The 16,735-nt window shown below is 34.1% G+C and overlaps 1 protein-coding gene across 1 annotated transcript; it reads left to right on the top strand.

Annotated features, from left to right (window-relative positions):
- Window positions 1–432: 432 nt before the first annotated feature.
- Window positions 433–8,943, top strand: LOC121322079 (vertebrate ancient opsin-like). Its single transcript, XM_041261583.1, has 5 exons — window positions 433–796; window positions 2,701–2,911; window positions 4,406–4,523; window positions 5,928–6,167; window positions 8,693–8,943. Exons 1-5 carry the CDS (start codon window positions 433–435, stop codon window positions 8,927–8,929), a joined length of 1,170 nt encoding a protein of 389 aa, XP_041117517.1. The 3' UTR covers window positions 8,930–8,943.
- The last annotated feature ends 7,792 nt before the right edge of the window (window positions 8,944–16,735 follow it).

Raw genomic sequence — 16,735 nt, 5'->3', positions numbered from 1 at the left:
AGATGATTCCTCTGGTTCTTGGTGGAGTCTGGAGTAAGACAGTGGACTGTTACTTTGTCTTGTGGGCTGGAATATGAGCTGCATTGTTGTGCACTACAGCTGTATCAGCGTTCCAAGCATAGCCTTGTACACACTTGCTTGCTACCCGAGAGAGGTGGACGTTAACTGTGCCAATTTTTTCGAAGTATTTATTTTTATTTTTTTCATTATTTTTTTACAAAAATACTTAGCCAGGTGCGCTTTTTCATTTAAATCATCAGAAAAGTTCTATCTGCTTGAGGACGGGGAGGCTAACTGTTATAAACGGTACACTTTCAACCCTTGTTTCAAGTTTCTTTTTTGGGAGGGGGGACGGGGGATAATCGGAAAACCACCTGAAACAGCTTGCAAACTCGTGTGTGAGTTAGTCTTTGTACATCCTTGCAGTGAAAGATGGATTCGTTTACGGTATCTGTTAACGGCGTCTTGTACACTGAAGCTCCTGAGATTCTGAGAAAGAGAGACCCATTCTCGGGTCCAGATGAGTCCATAGCACCTTGGAACTTCAAACTTTTGGCAGCGTTAATGTTCTTTATAACATCTTTGTCACTTTCTGAGAACTTTACTGTGATGTTTGTGACGTTTAAGTTCAAACAGTTAAGGCAGCCCTTGAATTATATCATTGTCAACTTGTCTCTGGCGGATTTTCTGCTCTCACTAGTTGGCGGGACTATTAGTTTTCTGACTAATATTAAAGGTTATTTCTTCATGGGATCTTGGGCTTGTGTTCTGGAAGGATTTGCAGTTACATTCTTCGGTAAGTGTACAATTTACACATCTTAGTATTTCATGCGCTATACGGGACTACGCTGTTCATAACGATTACATGGTATAATGACATTTAAATTGTGTCAGTGAAGTTTAAACTGATCACAGCGGATGTAAACTAATCTAACTGTAGGTGTCAGTGTCGTCTCTTTAAAGGGACACACAATGTATACGATACTGTGGAAGTGGACACTTTCCTAATGGGTTTAAAAATATGATAGTGTGTGTGTGTGTCTGTGTGTGCATATATATATATATATATATATATATATATATATATATATATATATATATATATATATATATATATATATATATATATATGTGTGTGTGTGTGTGTGTGTGTGTGTTGAGGTCCATACAGGGAATTCCCCTACAACAAATATTTAGTAACCATAAATCATGGAGATCAAAACGACAATTGTCATTTTATGTCAAACGTACCTTGTAAACATTTGCACCGTGTCCGAACTTATATTATTATATTATTATATATATTATTATTATTATATTATACTCCCTTATTTATTTTTTTTTTTTATCTATAAAACACAAGCGAAGACCATATGATTTACTAGCACATTGGCCATATAAGTAATTGGATTCTTGTTGCAGATTTAAACACAAATAAAGTCTGTCTCTGATGTGGAACAGTGGTATAACATCTGAGGTAATGAAGGGGAGCAGATTAGAACAGAACATACAGTATTGGTAACTTTTTGGACTAAATAGTCTGTTGCATTAAAGAGTTCCATAACCCTCTGCGACATGATGTTGTCTTGAAGCAACAAAACACACTTCAGTCAAAATCTCAATCTCATGTATAATAAATGTACAACACAGTGTAAAACTTAACGTGCCTGGTATACTAGTTTAAAATTGTAGACTAGTTGTTTGGTTATGAGCTGATGACTGATTGAAGTGGCATGCATCCAAAACATGATGTAATTCTAATAAATTGCTCCCCATTAACAAGACATTTAATTTATTTAACTGGTATGTGCCTGAATGATAGCGCTAGTCCCCAGCATTAATTACATTTTGAACACTTTATTTATTTTTTTGTCAAATTAAGTTTAAGCTTGAACTTGACATACACTTTGTATTTAACTAACCTCTACTTCTTATATCATTTTCACTTTTTTTGGTAAAGTCACCCCCCCCCCCCCTCTCCATACAATATTACATAAAATTAAAATCAAATAACTCCCACTGAGTGGACTGACCAAAAACTTACATTGTGTCAGGATAATCCACCTTATTTAAACACCCTGGCTGATCTTGCATTAGCTGAAGGCATTCCTGTGTGGATTTGCAGGGTCCTAGTCCAGCAATGAACATTGGAGATGAATACCCTAAATCACATTAAAATAAAGCCATGAATACCACGAGGACTGGTGTCTTTACATCTTATAGAATAGTTTTAGTGACAGATTTAGCAAAGTTCGGTCCTGTAAGGAGAGCTTGTCAGTTTATTTTTCTTACGTGGCTAAGAAACTGCAGTTGTTCTTGATCTCTGCTTCACACCTGCAAGCAATTGCTTTCTGGAGTCCCACGCCAATTAAAGTAACAACTACATGGATGAATACTGCCCAGGAGTTACAGGAAAAATATATGTATTTCATTTACAGAGCAAATTTAAAATGCTACCGGTGTTTTGAACGCAAATAATCAAAACAAACCACACATTCCAAGTGCATAAACAGAACATCAGTAGGTCTACTAAAAATACAAAAGCAGACCTCGCTTTTATAATTCTTTAAAAGAAGAAAACAAATATTTTGCTTTAGAAATTGACTTGTATTGTGAATATTGTGCACAGTGCAATACAGTGTTACAGTCTGTCCAGGTGTGATTGACATGTACGAATGTAATTTTTTTTTTTCCTGGCAGGGATTGTTGCTCTGTGGTCATTGGCGGTTCTTGCTTTTGAACGCTTTTTTGTGATCTGCCGTCCACTGGGTAATATTCGCTTACGGGGTAAACATGCTGTCTTTGGACTGTTATTCGTATGGTCCTTCTCTTTCATATGTACCATCCCGCCTACCATGGGTTGGAGCAGCTACACTGTCAGCAAGATCGGGACAACCTGCGAACCTAACTGGTATGTAGCATACACTTTAGTACCACTGTGCTATACTTATAGGGCATGATTTCTATTATGTAATGAGATACAAAATAATGATGCTGTAATCACATATTCAATAATTACATCTATTTTGTATTTTCCCTTTATTTTAACATTCATTTTCATATTGTATATCTTTTAGACTGGGGTATTTCAACTTAACCAGGGAAAGGGTCCAGGCCAATGTTTATCTATTCTTTTATGTACATTTTTTTAGTCTGCAATAGCACCTGTAACAATATCTGTACAGAACGACCACCTATAATGAATTCAGGATTAATTCAGAATGAGAATTCCTGATAGATTTAATTTATATGTGGATGCAACTTATGAACTAAAGAACTGCCTGCTTTCACTACAGGAAACTCTATAAAAGAAACAACAATATGTGGAAAAGGGACACAAATAATGCTAGAAAAAGCAGGTGTATTTGTTAAAAAACCTATAAACACCATTTTAAATATTTGAGTTTAATTATCTCTACCTTGCACTGTATTCAGTTCCTTTATAGGAGTGAAGGAAGAGTAAGGAAGTGTAAGTTTTTGAAGCTCGTCTATAATTCAACTGCGTTAACCAGATTTTAATTCCTATGAGTAAATTATTTAATATGACCCAATTTGTCCCCAGAAAATCATATCTTTGAAGCCACAAAGTTGTCTTTTATTATTGTTTGTTTTAATAGATATATTTTTTTAATTCAAGTGAAATTTTGTTATTATAACAAGCATGAGGAGCCTAATAGCAATGCTTTCCTCTGAGGACAGAGAATGTGTTTTACTGAGAGTGAATTCATAACCTGCCTGTTAGTCAAGCAGAATAGTGGAGGGGTTTATATCATTGAGATCTATATTGGGAAGAAAGTCAATCTGTATAATATCTAGCGACAGCTATAAAGATTCTGCTAACCTGACATTTCTGCCTCAACCTTATCAGGCCTTTGAAATTCCTATGACCTTATTTCTGACAGATATTTTCCAGCAAAGAGAACATTTTTTAAAGAATTAACATCTAGCGCGCAATTAATATTTTTCAGGGGTGGAATATCTGTTGGGGTTTATAGTGACACACCCATCACTTACTGGTAGACCAAAAATCAAAGCAAGACTTTCAATGGGAATTGCTTTGTACTGTTGTTGTTAAAGAGAAACTAGTAACACATAATGTAAGCGTATTTCTAAGCCATTAAATGAACCCTCCGTGCTGCAATTTACTTTGTATTGAAACTGTCACATCTGGCTTCACAGACCACAATTAGCACTAATCTCGGCCTACGATACCTTGGTAAAGCTGGCCCTAAAACCTGGTTATGCTGATGTATGTAACTCATCTGTGAAATGGGAGAAAATGGCAGAAGAGTTGTTTGTGCTTCCTACAACAACAATAACAAAAAAACCCATAAAATGTCTTGAAGTTGTACTGTATACCCTTTAATAGGAAATATATCTAACCTGACTCTTTTTTTTTTTTCAGGTATTCAGGGAATTACTTTGACCACACATATATAATCACATTCTTTGTAACCTGCTTTATACTGCCATTGGGCGTAATCATTGCATCATATGGAAAGCTTATGAGAAAACTAAAAAAAGTAAGTCTTTCATTGGTTAAACTATAGTTCCCTTTCAATTCAAAGACCACCACCAAAACATTATGTATGGGATATGCCTGCCTATTGGTAGGTATTCACTGAGCTCTCTATACCAGATGACATCCTCGGTCCCGCCTACCGAGGGGTTAAAACCGTCATTCCACGGAAGCCATTTCTCTTTTTGCCTCTCAAGATGGTAAGCTAAGACCTCTGCGTTGAACTGAGCGTTTTGTGAAAAAGAGCTTTTCTGAGTCGACTGCAGTTCCCCTGCATTCGTGCTGAAAGCTGGCTTGCCGCTTTCCTGGAATTAGTGGCTCCATAATTGAAGCCTGTTTTTCTTTCCTCCTTCTTTCAGCAGCAGGCTGCCTCTCCTTACTGTCTGCCATGTGTGAGCGACTGCCTGTGCAGTATTGATTTAAAGGAGTGAGTGTGTATGTCTTTTCTAGCCTAGACTCTTGGGAGAACACAGTTCCTCCACCATGGCCGCATCCCCGCTGTCGAGTGATTCCAGCAGCCAACCCTGCACAACCCTGGCTGTTCTGACCCTGGCATCCCTGTCAGTGAGTCAAGTATTGCTCAAGTTCAATTGACAGCCCTGCTTTAAAGTATAACACACCCCAACTGGGACAGTAGTTAGAGTGATTGCAGCAGAGGAGGGTCAAAGTGAGGGGGCTTTGTCACTGTAAATTGTTCCTCCCCATGCCTTGAAACAGCAATAAAGAGCTATAGAAAGCATTAGCATTAGCTATTGAAAGTAACAGCCCCACGACTCCACTAGTTTTCAAAGGGTCTGTACATATAAGTGGATGTTACCTGAGGAAGAAATGACAACAGTTAGTTTTTAATTTTAGTATCTGTTTTAAGGAATGTTGGCCATACCTACAGTCTCACATACAAAAGCTTAATTCTAATTACTGCATCATTTTTTTTCAAAAAACAATTAATCCTTTAAATATTTGAAAAAAGGAAACTGAATATCTGAAACTAATGCATATGATATTCGGTGCAGATTTATGTCCTCTAGGGAGCGAACTGATTAATTATGAAAACCAAAATTTAGGTTTAATTTATGCATTTATTTTTGTACACTAGCAGTTCAACCACCTTTACAAAGTCATGTAGTTTAAAGGCACTCTGGTTTAAGGAACATTCTCTCAATATTAAGATGCATTGGAACTTCAGGTCTTCACCTTTCCACAATACTGATTACTGACCAAGCTATTGACGGTTATAACTGCTTGTTCAAATTTGACAAACCTAAGGCTGTGATTTGTTATGGGATCCTATGTTACATAAAGTGGTATAGATCACAGCACAGCCACCTGCAATTTTATACCTCTTAAAGCATTGTTCAAATGTACATTGTGCTAAAGTTATAACCCTACAATCATTACTCTTTTGAAGGTATCAGATACTCAAGGACGACTGGGTAACACAAGGAAACCAGACAGAGAAGTTGCGTGTATGGTCATTGTAATGATCCTGGCATTTATTATCGGCTGGACACCCTACTCTGTTTTTTCCATTCTTATCACAGCATGCCCGAATATTCATCTGGATCCACGGCTGGCCGCAATCCCAGCCTTTTTCGCCAAAACGACCACGGTTTACAACCCAGTGATATATGTGTTTATGAACAAGCAGGTACTCTCTAAACTTTCGTTATAAGTTGCACACAACGTGTGTTCTGATGTCTAGATTTAGGTGTCTGTTTAGTTGATCTATATACTGTTGGACCTAAACACAGCTACTCTTTAAAATCAATCAATATTTATTTAATATAGCGCCTTTCATAGTGGACCACCATCACAAAGCGCCTTACAAGATGCAGTAACAACAAGAAAATCCATAATACTTTAAATACAGAGAAATGCATAATACATGATATACAGTAAAAAAAAACAACAATGCATAATATATTAAATACAGTGGAAAGTGCATAATACATGATAGTAGCAAAATATTACACATATGGATTTCATCAACCAAGATTATGGAAATCAGTCATCGAAAAATCCATGTCAGTCTCTTTTGTCCATTTAGTTTGGTTCTTATTATATATCTTATTATTATAAACAGCACAGTATTTAGATCCACCATGTAGATCAAATGAAAACACTCTTGTGTGTCTCTCTTTCACTTGCCTAAACAGTTTTTGTTTGCTATAAATTGTGCCAGTGGAATCAATATGTGATTTTTACAAATACAGCTTACATCTTCTGTTTTTGAAAAAGTCTTACTACATAATAGTTTTAAGCTTTATGAAATCAATAATTTCAATGGAAAACCAAAAATACATCAACTTAAAAATACATCAAGGAAGTCACACTGAGATTCAAAGTCTCTTTTTCAAGAGCGACCTGGCCAAGAAGGCAACAATACAGAAACAATCACACACACACAGAACTACGCAGATTAACATGAACATTTCAAAAATAACAATACCGTTAAAAAGTAATTAATCAATACATTTCATTGGATTATTTACAACTTTAAAATGAATCAAAACAAGTACATTTATCAGAAATACATTTTCCAGCCTGATTTTTTCAATCTCTTAATGATATATAATCAGATAGTTTTAAGTGTTTTTGAAGGTTGTTCCATGACCAAGGGACAGAATAACTGCAAGCCTTTTTCCCAAACACAGTACATATTTTTGGAATTGAAAGTATTGGTGGTCACCAGAGCACTAAGAGAAGATGTAAGTTTTCCCAGAATAACTTTATATACAAAGATATAGCAGTGCTTCAGTCTGCGTGAAGAAAGTGAGGTCCAACCCATTAGCATGTACAGCTCAGAATGATGAATTAAAGATCTAAATGGGTTACAAATCTAAGAGCTCCATGATAAAGAGTCTAGTATCCTCAGACTAGGTGCAGCTGCATGCATGTGAAGAATATCCATAACTATAAAACACCCGATCATACTGCTTTTAAATAAAATAATCTAAATTTGTTCAGGGACAAATGTTTAATCTAGAAAGACATTGAAAATTACTTCTTGTCAAAACACATCACTGAATTTATTCTGTTTCTCTTTGCATTTTTGAATAAGCTTGTACATGAGTTTTAGTGGTAGTTCTGTTTTTGTTTTCCTTTAAATTCATTCATATTATTATAGTAAGCAAACTGTTCCCAGTTCAGAAACAGTGGACCTTAAAACTTTGAAATAATGCATGTTTTTAATTCTGCTTGAATGACTTCCCCTTGATATTTCACCTATTCTTACCAGAGGCTAGAATTGACTCCCTTTCACAAGCACTAACATCTGCCTTTAATTGAGCTCTTTGTGACACATTTAATTATATTGAAAACCAATTTATTTCATTTTCTATTACATGAAGATTAGAGTGTTGAAGAATCAATAAGTAATTTTGCAAACCAGACAAAGGATTTGATATTTAACGTAAAAGACACCAGATCTTGCTTTCTTTCCCTCAAATGTATTGTTAGCTTTATGTAGGTACTCCTTAGGTAATATTTTGTACCAACAGCCATTGCTGTCTTTTCAAGCTCATGAAAATTTTATGTATAATACAGATAATAGGTAGCACTAACCCAGGATGTAGTCTATTGATTTGCACTCTGTTTCAGTTTATTGACCGATTAGAGTACTTTATGTTGTATCACAATACACCCTTGAGTGCAGTCGATGTCTGCAAATGAAATGTATTGCCAATGTTCAATAACCTTAAGATGGTCAGTTTAAAACTTATTCATCATCTTTCATTCCTTTTTTTTTAAGCAGTCCCCTACAAATACTGTTATTACAGTAATATCCAGAGCAGAGGAGTCACAGGGCATCAAAAAGACATAAAACCTTAAGGGAATGTCAATGTTAAATTAGTGCATCTAGCAGAAAGATGCTTCTTTTTAGGTGTGATAGTACAACTTTGACATTCAGTTCCTGTCACAAAACAAAACAAAACAAAGCACCCAGCTGTGTTAACAAGGTAATACATTCACAATTGGGCATTAGCAAGGCCCAGTGCACATTTATACCATGCTGCAGTAGTTACTGAAAATAATATTACCTACATCGGAAAAGTAAACCATGTATTGAACATCCAAACAAAACAACAACAAACAAATTGTCTACTATCAAACAACAGTGTGTTGGTTTTTTTCTCCATGTTTGCTCTGTAATCTCTTTCTCTTCACTTCCAGTTCAGGAAATGTTTGATTCAGCTGTTCAACTGCAACACAAACGCAACAGAGTTGAACGCCAACCAGACTACAGATAGGGGAGCTACAACTGCTGAAAGCAATGATGCAGAGATGTCTACCATCGCTACCTGCATTGCCACTTCAAACAAAGCTGCTGGGAAAACAGAGGCCGAGGAAAACAGATGCAGCTCCTTTGCTCAAGTGTCAATTCCTGAAAACAAAATCTGTCCCATGTAAAGGGTAGTGCAGCTTGTGCTACTACATTTATTCCTCTATTATTTTACATTAGTTATTTTACAATGAAATGATGCTGAATAATATTATGTTAACATGTTGAATTACATACCGCTTTGTAGTTTTCCTTACTTAACTGAAAACTGACAAAAATTGAAAAATGTGACATTTTGTCTTTTATGACTTTTACTTTAAGACTGAAATGTAAATTACTTTTATGGCTTACCGAAGGCCATTTTGTAATTGTTTTTTTTTTTGAAAACCCCCCCCCATCCCCCCCCACACACACACACACACACACACACACACACACACACATATATATATATATATATATATATATATATATATATATATGATAGTCTTTCCAGTAAACATACGAGTCATACCCCTTTTATGGGTAAGATCTAAATTGAAAGTTTGGCTTAAAGAATTTTGAAACTTTTGCATTGCAGTAGAGACTCTACTGAAAATATATATATATATATATATAATATATATATATATATAGTATATATAATATATATATATATATATATATATATATATATATATATATATATATATAATTTTATATGTAGATACGTAATAACCAAAATAATAATATTACATTATCATATGGGTATGTTGCTGTTTTTTTTTTTTTTTTTTTTTCAGCGGTGGTAAGCTAAATTATTACATAATTAAAATGTGCATTTTAAATATCTGTTTTTAAATTGAGCACATTTCTACAGTAAATGCACAGGCTTCTAAATTATTTCTAATACTGCTATGTGCAAAACAAACTGCTTCTTGAACTTTCCCAATTCTGTAACAGACAGCACTTTGGTTGCAACCGTCGCTTGATTACTTTAAATTAGTATAGTTTTCAAGTACAGTCACCTACAGCCTCTAAGGCTTCAGTACATGTATGATCATGATCATTATTTGGTGTGCATTATCAGATGTCACTACAACTTTTTTAATGACATTATATATATATATATATATATTATATATATATATATATATATATATATATATATATATATATATATATATTATATTAAATAGGTGGAAATATATTTAAGTCCCATTTTCCACCTTTTTATATTAAGTATACAACAATTGCATCTATTTTATTTTATACATTATGAAGTAAGTTGTGTTTACAGAATAGTGGTATCAAATGTATATGATTTTGCATATACATTGTTTCTGCAAGACGTTAAACATTACCTGTGCAGGATAATGTATTGTATTTTTTATTGTATAAAGAATCTGGATGTGTAAAATGTGGTGGACCATGTTTCACATGTGATGCCTCCTATTTAAACCTTACCTGGTATTATACACTGTCACAACCTTTACAACCAATCAGATTTCTCCATTTCTGTAGGATATGCCACATTACACTACAGCTTTGCATTTCTGTAGTGTATGAAATGAAACAAGTTTAAACTGAACTTTTTTAAAAAAGCAAAAAAATGTCAAGATAATAGTAAACATTAGCATCCAAAATGTTTGCAAACAAAGCCATGGCAAATGTGTATTGTGTGATTCACACTCTTGAATTCTATTTACCCCACCCCAAACCATTGAAATTATTCTATATTTGTCCTGTGAGGGGCTCACTGAAACAATGTTAAAGAGCCAGCATGTGTTTGTGGTTTGTACTGTGTCAGTGAAACTTGTAAAGACAAAGGCTTTCCTTTCATAGGCGGTTAGTTTGCATGGCACAGTCACAGTAATTGGGACATGCCAACTCTAAGCATTTGTTTGTATGTTCAACTTTCTGTGTATCATGTTGTGTCTATATGTTTGTGGTATGTTTAATGTCTTACTGTGTCAAAACAGCATTTATAATATACAATTGGATATTTTTTCAACCTTTGATGTTTCTGTTCACAATATGTAGAGATTGCATTTAGCATGTATTGTATTTGAGATAGATCTGTGTTGATTGTTCCTTGTTTTAGCACATTTCTCAGCGGTCTTCAAGGTCCATTACACTGGATTTAATAAGTACAATAAATAAACAGCTGATTTTCCCTCACTTTGGAAGGGGGGATGCAAACACGTACCAGCGAGGTCACAGTCATATGACTTATCTCCCAGAAGTTTAAAGATTTGTGATATTTCTTTAAAATGCATTGTCATTTCCCTTTTTTTAAGGAGTTAAACTGCTATACTACATACTGAAAGGTGGTGGCATCTTACTGTTTTTTTCATTTTCTAAAACTAGTGATACTTGGTGTATGTATGTGAGCCACTGCCCCCTAGTCTTTTGTGTTATTAAGTTTGGTTGCTTTTTAATAGAATATATTGAGTCACAACTAGTAGATCTAAAATAAAAAAAAAAAAAAAAAAAAGAAAAACATGTTTTTTATTTTGTAATATTCAGAATGTGGATTTATAGCCCACCAAAAATCTTAATTTCCATGTTAGTAAATATAACAATTTTGACCGTGTGATGACCATTTATCACAGAGTGCTGTGCGTCATTGATTGCACCCAGATATTTATCCATAACAGCTGCTGTGATTAATGAACCCAGAATGTGTAACATTGCAATGGGAACATTCTCCTCTAACCTCAGGGACCTCTGTTATGCATTTCAAATTACTCAATGGGAGAGCCGAAGGGAATATAAACTGTATTTTTTAAAAAAGACCATGTTATGCATTGGAGGAACACCAAAATGACAATCCATCTTCACCTAAAATACATTAATTGATGGCCTAATACATGAAAGTCTTTTTGGTCTTTTGTAGTTAAATTTTTGGCATACTCTTGGTGCTAGGTATTTAAAAATACATATATTACAGTATTACCAGGCTGTAAAACTGTCCTAGGCTTTGGTCTGGTCAGTACTTAACACTTGGAGAAAGCTGAAGTCATTAAAGAGATGTATTGAAAGCACTGGAACAAAGGATTGGAAGTCATGCAAAATATACTTTTTTAACTTGATAACTAATTATTAAAAATATTTTTTTTGCAACACTGAGCTGCATGTTTCGTAGTCATACATTTCTTTCCACATACTTTCTACAAGAGCTATATTTGTTTTCAATAACCTTTTAACCATTTCTTTTAAAAGCCTTTAAAAAATGTATAGAAAGATAAAAATACCTGAAGCAAAGCATCACAGAAAGAATAAACACAGAAACGTTAAAGGTCCTTGGGCTTGCTTTACAAAGAAATTGCAAAATGCTTTTGTAACAGATGTTATCTAGCGTGATCTGTTCAAATCTTGAAGTGATATATATATATATATATATATATATATCATATCTATATATATTATATATATATATATATATTTACCTTCGGAAGCAGAGAGCATAAAAAGTTCTAGGTCCCAAACAATTTCAAATCCATAGATTTTCACTAATGCTAACCTAGGTTACCATTGTTAGCACTTTACAACTCTTTTTCTCACTAGCAATAGTATCACTGACTTATTTTTCTTCTGATGAAGACCTTTTGGTGCTTCAGTTTTGAAAAGTTACTGCTGCTTCCTGGTTCCTGTCTGCTAAGAAATAAATAATATGCAACTTTATGCATTGTAGTTCAAACTCGCCTCAGTGGTCTAGCTGCAATCAAACCATGTGACCAATGTGCAGTTACATAGCAATAATACTGAAAATGCCCAATCACATAAGTATGTAAGCCTTTTCCTACTGTTATTCCAATTAGTATGACAATTTTACATTGTATGAATAGTACCACACATATTACACAAACCAAGGTGCATCACATGTTGCATCTACAGTAACATGCATGTTTTTTCTATTCTTGTTTCAGTTTTACAGATTGCATTACAGTATTTGCATGATTTTATGTGGTGCTGGCTTAAGGGTCTACTGCAGGTCAAGACTAGGGGAGTCTAAATCTGGTTGTATACATATGAGTTGTCACTTCCAATCAACTTAAAACTCTCACAGGTATTCCTTATAGCAAATAACTTTAATATTCATGTGAATGCTAATATTAGAATCTGAAGCCGTACTCAAAATATGGACATCAAGTTGCCCAATCTAATAATTCAAGAAACAGCCAATCAATTTATTTACACATTGATAAATAGTATTACTAATTATTATTCATACCAAACAGTAAATAATGCCTATGTGGCATTGATGTGAAAAATGTATACAGTATATACACGCAATTATTTGCCTGTTATAAATATGGGGAGAAGATAAAATCACAATCAAAGGTGAGAAGGACAGATTATCATTTCTCTGAAAGGGGTATAAGTCAATTATCTACTGCAACAACCAGTCGAACAACAATAGGATGCCAAAACCAGAATGTTTGCCACACATGTATACCATTTCTTGTTGACAGTAATGCCATTAATCCATGACACACTGCTGCTAATGCGAGTGCCAAGACTGATACTGCCAGTGCTGAATTGAGAGGCAGTTTCACCTCTTAAGGGTTATTGTTACCATGTATGTATTAATAGGGTACCTCTTTTTTTGAGGAAGTTGTTGTCATGAGCAATAGGTTTGAATTCCCCAAAAATATTCCAAAGGCCGTGATGATGCTGCCAAGGTTATGGCTTCCATCACCAGCACTGACGGATGCAAGAGATGATGAAAAAAGTCCTATTTATTACACCTCTGTCATGTTTTTGCTAAATTAAATACACAAGTCAGTATAATTGATAGAGTTTCTAATGCTTAAAAATAAAAGTAGTAATGCTAAATTCCAATTGTAAAGTCATTGTCAATAGTCAATAGTCAATTGTTTTACTGTCATTCCACCTTTTAAAAAAGCTCCTTTGAATAATGTTGCAAAAGATAACACTTGGAAAACTTTGTAAAACTGACATTGTTTCAGAATCATTTGTTTTCATTAGCTGAGAGGGACTTAATAATAAATAATACCATTGAAAAAAATAAATATTTGAGCAAATAATGGACACGCTATGACCCGACCAAATCAGTTAATTGTGGTTTCATTATGTTTTAATGCATCAGTGAAGTTGTTCTTAAGTGACAATTGACTATAAATATTTTAATCTTTTAAAATGACAGGAGTGCTCCATCATTTGCCTCATTTATTTCAGAAGGGTAAAATTAGAACATTATGCATTTCAAGCAGTACACACTGTGCTTATCAGAGTTCCGGTTACAAATTGCTATACATTTGTATTACATACCTGTACTACATTGTCTTTGGGTTTGTAGTGGATTATGGCCTAGTCCTATCCTTAAGCCCCACTCTAAAGGGTTCATATGGGTTCATATTTGAATGAATGTACCCAGAACTGATGGGCCCATATTTCAATTGTATGTAATGCGTGTGAGAGTGAGACCCTTGCTGTAATATTGAATTTCCTGTTATTCTGATTGTTATTCTACTGGCGATAGAGCTGTGATTTATTATGTATTGTACATGCTGCTGATCAAGTGTGTTTCATATATGATGGTATATTGCTGTATTTAGATCAAGGCACTTCCCTTAATGAAGTTGTCGCAGTTATACATGTGGAACAAGGGTTTTGCTATAGCCATATGTTCGGTAATCTTCCAATAGAATGGGGTAATACTCATTTTTAGTCCTTACTGGTAATAGTTAAGGACCACACAGTGACATGATAATAATGACGAGTAAGCAATATAATAATTTAACAATCGTGTTGTAAACAAAGACGGTATTCATGCAGGTTAAAAAATGAGAAGACGCATGTGTCATGTAAAATATAAGAATTTTAAACAGGTGAGGAAGTTTGTTGAATGGTTGATCCTGTTAGGAGTCTTTTCTTAGGAGAGAGAATTATTAGGTCAGTTGTGATCTTGTCCGTGAAATGTCACTTAAGGTATAACCTGCCAGTTTGTGTTAGTCACTTGTAATTTGTGTGCAATATCCCGTGCCACAATGGATATTTATACCTGTGAAGGATACCAAGTGACTGTTTTGTGCATTCCAAAGATCTCTGTGCTCCTGAGTACATAATGTGATTGTGGGTGGGGCTAAGCTCAGACCATTGCCCCGTTACAATGCATAATAAGTTTTACAGACAAATAAACTTTTAAAAGTACATTGCGTAAAGAAAGATAACATTTAATCACTGGAACACTCCCACGATGTAAGGGGGTATTGGGAGAACACAATGACGTCGATTTTATAGTAAAGCAGTGAAAAATACAAGGATCGTACAAGGCTTTCAAAATTGAGGTGAAAGAAATATATTGGTCATTATGGTTCAGTTGCAATATCAGTTGTTCTGTGTGATACATACAAAGAGCTAGAAGTTAATAAAGAGAGCACATTGTATTAGAGAAATTAAGGTATCAGCAAATACAGCATACTACTACTACTACATTACTAGTACTACTACTACTACTCTACTCACAGGCCTCTAAAATTCAAAAGTTGCAGGATTTAGAATGTTCACAAAACAGACCAGATGGTAAAAGATGATAGAACGTGAAGTGGTTACCCTGTATTTAGTATTCGAGACTAGTGGTTTCCTCTCCTAATGTGCTAATATAATTGTGTGTGGCTTTTAAATCTAATGATACAGGGACTTCCACTCCTACAATAACTCAATTATAATGGTCTTCTATCCTAATTTCAATTAAAACAAGTTAATTATAATAAAGTCAATTCAAATTAATGTATATAATACCAACTTGTTTTTTTTTTTTTTTGTTTTTTTTTTTTTTTTTTTTTTTTTTTAATTAGCAATGCATTATTTATATGTTCAAATTGAACATATTTATTTAGGTATTCCAGTAAGCAGCAAATAGTCAGGAATAGAACAGTTGCTGAAAATTTTTCTACAAACTTCTTTATCCACAAAATCATGGCTTCTTTAGAACCTATAAGATACTACCTTAGAACACAGTCAAGTAACTCTAATATTTAAAGAAAGCATTTCTTTATAACAGTAACGTTATTTTCTTTAAGCCCAACTTAGAAGGCAGTAATTATTTGTGCTATTGGTCATACAATCCATAATCACTGGTGTTGTTATTGGGATTATATGTTACTGTATGTTTTGGGTTTGTTTTGAATTAAATCGTTTTTTTCTTTTCAGAGCTGTCTTTACAGTATTGTAAAATAAGTTTAATTTCATCTATCTTTTCTTGTAAGAGGAATTCATTAGTATAGTATTACATTTCGAATCTATTTTTCTTCTTCAATTCCACCTCAGATTGATCACAAATTCTCAGACAGCCTAGTTAACTTCTTATTTCTCTGAAATTGCACATTTTCAGCTCTGAAGTCTGGAGGTCAATAATCAACTGTCTAGTTACCCCTTTCCCAAGGAGTCAAGCTAACACTCACTAAAGGATAATCTATAGACATGTAATAGATGGTAGTGGGGAATCCCAGAATGTAATGAAGAAATAAGAGTGTATTTTGCTCAGTAAACCGACTAAATCAATATTTTTTTATTTTGCTAAAAGTGACTACAGCGATGTAATGCATGTACATTTCATCATGTAATCATTTTCTGAATCACATGCCATGCAGTTCATTCATAACCCCTGATGCGTCCACAATGCTTATAGTGAGAATGATAGACTGAATGTTACATAATGTGATTGTTCTAATTTAGGTAAGTTGCAAGTAATGAGATTGGTTTAATATGTTTAATAATTTACACCTTAAAAACTAGGTCATAACATTTAAATATGGTAAAACAGATTCCTTGTAGAGAAAGAAAATTATATATATATATATATATATATATATATGAAAAAATACTTTGTATGATGTTTCCACCACTGAAGAATGAAGACAGCAACTCTCGCTTAATGAAAAACTTATATCCCAAAGCGTCTCTCAATTATTCATATTTTATTA

The sequence above is a fragment of the Polyodon spathula genome, chromosome 10, assembly GCF_017654505.1.
Source record: "Polyodon spathula isolate WHYD16114869_AA chromosome 10, ASM1765450v1, whole genome shotgun sequence".
Taxonomy (NCBI): Eukaryota; Metazoa; Chordata; class Actinopteri; order Acipenseriformes; family Polyodontidae; genus Polyodon; species Polyodon spathula.
Note: the sequence above shows the minus strand (reverse complement) of the source record. Positions and strands in the feature narration are given on the sequence as shown.

What these genes read in the sequence shown, in the direction of transcription:
- LOC121322079 (XM_041261583.1), top strand. Translation starts at nt 433, where the DNA reads ATGGATTCGTTTACGGTATCTGTTAACGGCGTCTTGTACACTGAAGCT. An exon ending in TTATGAGAAAACTAAAAAAA is followed by an intron (nt 4,524 to 5,927) that starts GTAAGTCTTTCA and finishes ACTCTTTTGAAG; the next exon opens with GTATCAGATACTCAAGGACG. An exon ending in ATGTGTTTATGAACAAGCAG is followed by an intron (nt 6,168 to 8,692) that starts GTACTCTCTAAA and finishes CTTCACTTCCAG; the next exon opens with TTCAGGAAATGTTTGATTCA.